Source organism: Babylonia areolata, chromosome 12, assembly GCF_041734735.1.
Source record: "Babylonia areolata isolate BAREFJ2019XMU chromosome 12, ASM4173473v1, whole genome shotgun sequence".
Lineage (NCBI taxonomy): Eukaryota > Metazoa > Mollusca > Gastropoda > Neogastropoda > Buccinidae > Babylonia > Babylonia areolata.
The window spans coordinates 18,439,921-18,447,420 of NC_134887.1; the positions used below are offsets into that span (position 1 = coordinate 18,439,921).

Genomic DNA, 7,500 nt, shown 5'->3' on the forward strand with positions numbered 1-7,500 from the left:
TTCTTTCTTTCTTTCCTTCTGTCTTTCGATTATTTATTCTTTCTTTCTTTCTTTCCTCCTGTCTTTCGATTATTTATTCTTTCTTCATTTCTTTCTTTCTTTCTTTCTTTCTTTCTTTCCTTCTGTCTTTCGATTATTTGTTCTTTCTTCATTTCTTTCTTGCTTGCTTTCTTTCCTTCTGTCTTTCGATTATTTGTGTTCTTTCTGCATTTATTCCTTTCTTTCTTGCTTTCTTTCTTTCTTTCGCTTATTTGTTCTTTCTTTCTTTCTTTCGTGCTTTCTTTCTTTCTTTCTTTCTTTCTGTCTGTCTGTCTGTCTTTCGCTTATTTGTTGTTCCTTTCTTTCTTTCGCTTATTTGTTCTTCGGTTTGTTTTGTTTATTTTTCTTTCTTTCTTTCTTTCTTTCTTTCTTTCTTTCTGTCTGTCTGTCTGTCTGTCTTTCGCTTATTTGTTCTTCTTTTCTTTCTGTCTTTCGCTTATTTGTTCTTCGGTTTGTTTTGTTCATTTTTCTTTCTTTCCTTCTTTCTTCCTTCCTTTCTTTGGCTTATTTGTTCTTCCGTTTGTTCGTTTGTCTGTCTTTCTTTCTTTCTTGTTTGCTTGCTTTTCTTTCGCCGAAATATGACACAACATGAGTAACATGTGACGAGACAAAAACGAATAGAAAAGAAATTTTGTTTTAATGCTAATAATAATAATGTACATTTATATAGCGCCCTTTCTCTCCAAGAGCTCAGGGCGCTTTACATGAAAGAAAAATATTACAAGTTACATAAAACATTCATGACCACTCTTTCTCAAAAAACCCCTCCTCCCCTTCCCCCCTTCCCCCCTCCTTTCCTCCCTTCTACCCCCCTCCCCCACCTCACGCCCCCCTCCTCCCTTCATACTCTCCCCCTCCGTCCCACTCTACATACATCCAAAGTGAGCTGACATGGGTGGTGTTGGAGAACAAGGAAGCTGAGAGTGCTTATAGATAGGTTTTTAAAAAATAATAATAATAAAAATAAAAACTATAAAAAGAAAAAACAACAACTGGGTTTTTAGTGATGAGCGAAAAGCAGAAATAGAATCAGATGCACGGAGATGATGAGGAAGGTTGTTTCCAGATGTGAGGAGCAGCAAAGAAGAAAGAACGTTCACCGTAGGTTCCCTGGTTTTATCAGGGAATGAGAGAAGCAAGTGTACATGTCAGTGACACGACAGAGAACATGTGAAATAATACGATTCTGTATTGTAATAATAATAATAATAATAATGGTATTCATATAGCGCTGAATCTTGTACACAGACAAATCAAAGCGCTTTCGATCCAGTCATTCACACGCATGCATAACTCTAAAACTGGAGAGACTAAAGACAAACAAGAGGCAGGGAAGGGAGGCTATTTTGGGAAGAGGTGGGTTTTAAGGCCAGACTTGAAAGAGCTGAGTGTGGAGACTTGACGAAGTGAAAGAGGAAGTTCATTCCAATTGCAAGGTCCAGAGACAGAGAAAGAACGGCGGCCAACAGTCGAGTGTTTGAATCTGGGTATGCGTATATGTGGTATCCGTGTGGGTGCTTGCATGTCTGTCTGTCTGTCTGTCTGTGTACATGTCTACATGTCTGTCTATCTGTCTGTTTCACAGGAATCAGCCGTGTACAGGGACATTCATCAAGGTGCGGCCGTTCTGGTAAAAAGACCCCACAGAGCTGGCTCCGAATTTCATTTGGTAAGGGTACGGCAAAAAGTTAGAGATCTCCCACTTACACAAATGCGCATACACAAACGCGCGTGTGCACGCACAAACACAGAGAGAGAGACACACACACACACACACACACACACACACACACACACACACACACACACACACACACACACACAACACATTCACACACGCAAACAGACGAACCGACAAACACACGCACGCACGCACGCACGCACGCGCGTACACACACAGACACAGACACACAGACACAGACGCTCTCTCTCTCTCACACACACACACACACACACACACACACACACACACACACACACACACACACACACACACACACACACACACACACAACACACACGGCACACACACAAAGTATCATACATTTCTAAAACAGCACACTACATCCATAAAACAATATTAACTCAGAAAACTGATAATACTAGTTTCGGGACACCACACACCACTGCGTCGTTCAGTTCTTGTCTCGACCCTTTCATCACAGCACGGCACGGTACACATTGGAGACCACGAGTACACGATCAACCCCGCTTCTCCCCCCTCGCCGCCAGGGGGCGCCGTGCAGCCCGCCATGTTGCACATCCTGAGAGCGATCCAGAACTATGACAGCTATGGCATGGATTATATCGACGTCGGTAAGGTTTTGTTATGGTTGTAGTAGTAGTAGTAGTAGCGGCAGTAGTTATATGCGTAGCTGCAGCAGTAGAAGTAGATGTCGCACCAACAATGGAAGCGGCAAGTCGTGACACAAATTGCAGCAGCAATTCAGTGTAGCAGCAGTGGTGAATAGAAATAGCAGCAACAACAGTAGCAGCAGCAGTAACAAACGTAGTAGCAGCATTTGTAGCAACTGTAGTAATAGAAGTAACAACAGCAATTGTAGCAGCAGTAGTAATAGAAGCAGTAGCAGCAGTAGCAGCAGCGGAAATAGCAGCAGCAAAAGTAACAACTGTAGTTACAGACGTAGCAGTAGTTATATAAGCAGCAGTCATACTAGAAATAATAATAATAATAATAATCATAATCATAATCATAATAATAATGGTACTTATATAGCGCTGAATCTTGTGCATAAACAAATCTAAGCGCTTTCGCACCAGTCATTCTCACGCACGCATAACTCTAATATTGGAGAAATTAAAGACAAGGAAGAGGCAGGGAAGGGAGGCTATTTTGGGAAGAGGTGGGTTTTAAGGCCAGACTTGAAAGAGCTGAGTGTGGAGACTTGACGAAGCGAAAGAGGAAGTTCATTCCAATTTCAAGGTCCAGAGACAGAGAAAGAACGGCGGCCAACAGTCGAGAGTTTGAATCTGGGTATGAGTAAGTGGAGTGGATCCGAAGCTGATCGTAGTGAGCGAGATGGAGTGTAGAGGTGAAGGCAGCCACAGAGATAGGAACGGGCTGATTTGTGATTACATTTGTAGCATAGAGTGCTGATCTTGTACTTTATTCGGTGTGAGACAGGGAGCCAGTGGAGATGTTGCAAAAGAGGAGTGGTGTGCTCAGATCTTTTCTTTCTGAGGACGAGTCGGGCAGCAGAGTTTTGTATGTGCTGAAGGGACTAAATGGATGAAGCAGGCAAACCAGATAATAGAGAGTTACAGTAGTCAAGGCGAGAGAGAATGAGAGAAACGACAAGTCTAGATGTTGTGTCAATGGACAGATATTTCCGGATGGAACTGATGCGCCGCAGTTGACAGTAGCAGGACTGACATGTCTGATTGATAAATTTTTGCATGGACAGTGTGTTGTCAAGGACAACGCCGAGGTTCCTGACTGAACTGGACAGAGGGATGGATGTACTGCCAAGTTTGATTGTATTAGTTGTAATGGAAGAGAGTTTTTGTTTAGTTCCTATGATCATTGCTTCAGTTTTGTCCACGTTCGATTGTAACTTATTTAGAGTCATCCAATTTTGAATATCCAGGAAGCAGTTAGATGTTTCTTGCAAGAGCGATAACAGTTTTTCAGGTGTATCACTCTTCTGGAGTTGAGTGTCATCAGCATAAGAATGATGACTGGCATTATGGCGGTTGATAATTTCAGCGAGAGGAGCAGTGTACAGTGTGAAGAGCACTGGGCCTAAAACAGATCCCTGTGGGACTCCATGTTCAATTTTAACGGGTTCAGACTGGAAATTATCAACAATGACAGACTGGAATCGATCAGTGAGATAAGATTTGAACCAGTTTAGAACAGTGCCGTTGATACCAAATGTAAAATGAAGACGGGAAAGAAGGATTGAATGGTCTATCGTGTCAAAGGCGGCTGACAAGTCGAGAAGAGTGAGAAGGGAGATCTGTCCCGAATCGGATGCTAGCAGTAGGTTATTCAGGATGTGGAGGATAGTGGTTTCGGTGCTGTGGTCAGCATGATAGGCAGACTGAAATGGATGGATGAGATTGTTGAAACAAAGGTGATTGTTGAGCTGCTTCATGACGGCTTTTTCAAGGAGTTTGGACAGGAATGGAAGATTAGAAACTGGTCGATAGTTTTTCAAAATGTTTGCGTCAAGGTTGGATTTCTTCAGAAGAGGCCGGACTATTGCAGTTTTGAAAGTGGATGGAAACGTTCCAGTGAGAAGGGATGAGTTGACAATGTTGGTGATTGTGGGGAGAAGCTGTGAGACACACTGAGAAAAAACAGAGGCTGGTATAGGATCGAGCTCACAGGATTTTATTGTCATTTCTTTGTCAAATAGCGGCAGCAGTAGATGTTGCAGAAGCGGAAGTTGCGTTCAGTGGTAGTGCAATGGAAGTTGCTGTTCCTGAAATCGCGGTAACACCAGCCGAAAAGAAATTATGGCTGACGGTGGCAGCAGCAGCAGCAGCAGCAGTAGTGGTTGCAGAAAACAGTTGCAGCATATACTGTCATGTCCAAGTAATATTTTTTTAGAAGTAGCACCAGAATGAGCAGCAACCACAAAAAGTAGTAGTGGCAGTAATGATAATAATAACGATGATGATGATGATTACGTGGATTTATAGTGTCATAGCAGCAGTCGTAGTTGCAGGACTACTTGGTAAAGGAAAGAGGAGTCTTTAACAATTTGCTTGCTTATATGCTCAGCTGCTTACTTGCTTGGTCTGTTATTTGTATCTTGATACTGTTAACTGACGATGTGGTGCAAAGCTGAACTTTTCAGAGACGGTGTTCATAACGAAGATTTCGTAACTAAGTACGAGGGTCATTCAATAAATAAGGTGAATTTTTCGGTATAAGGACTTCTAATACAGATAGAAGCTTACTTTTTTTTAAATTTTTCAACGTAGTCTCCCAGCACTGTCACACATTTTTCCCATCTGTGCACAAGCTTCCGTATTCCCTCAGCGTAAAAATCTTTGGACTGATGTCTCAGCCAGTCGCTCACAACACTTTTGACTTCATCGTCACTTTCAAACTTCGTGCCTCTCGTGAACGCTTTCAAGGGACCAAACAGGTGAAAGTCTGAAGGGGCAAGGTCTGGGCAGTAAGGGGGATGAGGGAGCAGTTCCCAGCCCAGCTCGTTGATGGTCTGCACCGTTCGGGCTGCTGTGTGAGGCCTTGCGTTGTCATGATGCAAGATGACTCCTTCTGACTGATGACCCCTGCGTTTGTTCTTTATGTCTTTCTTGACCTGCCTCAGCAGTTCACAGTAGTTGGTACTGTTCACAGTGCTTCCTTTCTCAAGGAATGAAATGGTGATTGGGCCTTGCATATCCCAAAAAACGGTGAGCATCACATTCCTCGTGGACCGCTGGGACTTGAACTTCTTCTTCACTGGAGAGCCTACGTGCTTCCACTCCATGGACTGCCGTTTGGACTCAGGCTCATAGTGCCAAACCCATGTCTCGTCACATGTCACCACCTTCTTCAGAAACTCATCACCATCCTTCTCATAGCGGCAGAGACACTGCTGGGACAACACGACCCTCCTCTGTTTGTGCTCTGGAGTAAGCACCTTTGGCACCCACCGGCAGCTGACCTTCGAGTAGCCAAGGTCATCATGGACAATTTTGTGTGCTGTCCCAACAGATAAGCTCAAAGTCCTTGCAATGTCATCCACTGTCACCCTTCTGTCAGACTGAATGAGGTCATTGACTGATTCGATCACCTCAGGAGACCTCACTTCTGTAGGCCTTCCAGGCCTGTCTTCATCCTCAACACTGCTCCGTCCTTCTTTAAACAATTTAGCCCACTTGTAGACATTTTTTCGGCTGAAACATGTGGCACCATACACAGTTGACATTCTCCTATGAATTTCAACTGGTTTGCACCCTTTAGCAACCAAAAACTTGATAACTGACCGCTGTTCAATCCTGGAGCATGCTTCTTGGTCGGCCATCTTTGTTAATCGCCAAAACTCTCAAAGTTTTTTTTAATCTGCAAAACAAATTAAATCCATGTGAAAAAGAAAAAAAAAAGTAAGCTTCTATCTGTATTAGAAGTCCTTATACCGAAAAATTCACTTATTTATTGAATGACCCTCGTACAAGTTGGTCATTTCATTTTTCATGTCTCATACATTTTGTTAAGAAGAAAGAGAAGAAGAGGAGGAGGAGGAGGAAGAAGAAGAAGAAAAACAACAACAACAAAACTAAAACCACAACCCAAACACAACCACAACAACAACAAAACCACACCCATAACCACAACCACAACAAGAAATGAAAGCAGAAAATTAATTCATCGCTGTTCATACGTGAAAACAACAGGGGATCGCTTTGAAGCTGAACAGGACAACTCGAAACAGAGAAAATATTTGAATGGCATGACAGTTCGGGAGAATCCTTTAACCCTTTCAGAGCCCGGGGCAGAAGAGCACAGACCCAGTGACTGGAGGAGGAGCAGGAAGAGAGGGAAGAGGCAAGCGGGCAGGGTTAACAAACCTGAAGAGAAGAACCCGGTCAGACGACAGACTGGCCGCCACAATATCGACATCAACATCGTCTGTGACTACCCCTGTTACAAGAGGTCAGTCCGCTGTTCCGCCTTTTGTGATAGTCACTCCATTTGTTCATTAAATGGTACTGTCCAAGTTTAGCAACCTAAATTCCTGGAGCTAAATGCACGGTATATTTCGTGTCTTTTGCAATGCAGTAAACAAATCGTTCTTTATTCAGTTTGCTGTTCCGGCTTTTGTGATTATGTCGTTCGATTTTGTTCAATAAATCATTATTTATTTAGTCCGCTGTGCCAGCTGTTTGTGATGGTTTCATTCCATTTATTCAATAAATCGTTATTCCTTCAGTCCGCTGTTCCAGCTTTTGTGATTGTGTCCTCCCGTTTATTTTATTCAATAAATGATCATTCATTCATTTGTTGAATGTCAAAGGTTGCATTATCATTCCACTTTTTCGGATATTTATTTATTTATTTGTCTATTTATTCGTTTGTTTGTTTGTTTATTCATTTATTGAATATTTAAGGTCCCATCGCTTTCAGGTTACGGTCACGGAAGCAGTGAATTCATGTTCACTGTGTCCAGGGATGTATATATATATTTGTTTTAATTTTTTTTATTACAACAGATTTCTCTGTGTGAAATTCGGGCTGCTCTCCCCAGGGAGAGTGCGTCGTTTGACTTCAGCGCCACCCTTTTTTTTGTATGTGTGTGTGTTTTTTCCTGCGTGCAGTTTTATTTGTTTTTCCCTATCGAAGTGGATTTTTCTACAGAATTTTGCCAGAAACAACCCCTTTTGTTGCCGTGGGCTCTTGTACGTGCGCTGAGTGCATGCTGCACACGGGATCTCGGTTTATCGTCTCATCCGGATGACTAGCGTCCAGACCACCACTCAAGG

The 7,500-nt window shown here is 42.7% G+C and overlaps 1 protein-coding gene across 1 annotated transcript in view; it reads left to right on the plus strand.

Annotated features, from left to right (window-relative positions):
• The window catches only part of LOC143287850 (uncharacterized), a 31,569-nt gene that overhangs the window by 2,625 nt on the left and 21,444 nt on the right, over nt 1–7,500 (plus strand). Inside the window, exons 3-4 of the mRNA XM_076596088.1 lie at nt 2,205–2,355; nt 6,505–6,673. Coding sequence (XP_076452203.1) covers nt 2,205–2,355; nt 6,505–6,673 — 320 coding nt within the window. The remainder of the gene's footprint in view (nt 1–2,204; nt 2,356–6,504; nt 6,674–7,500) is intronic.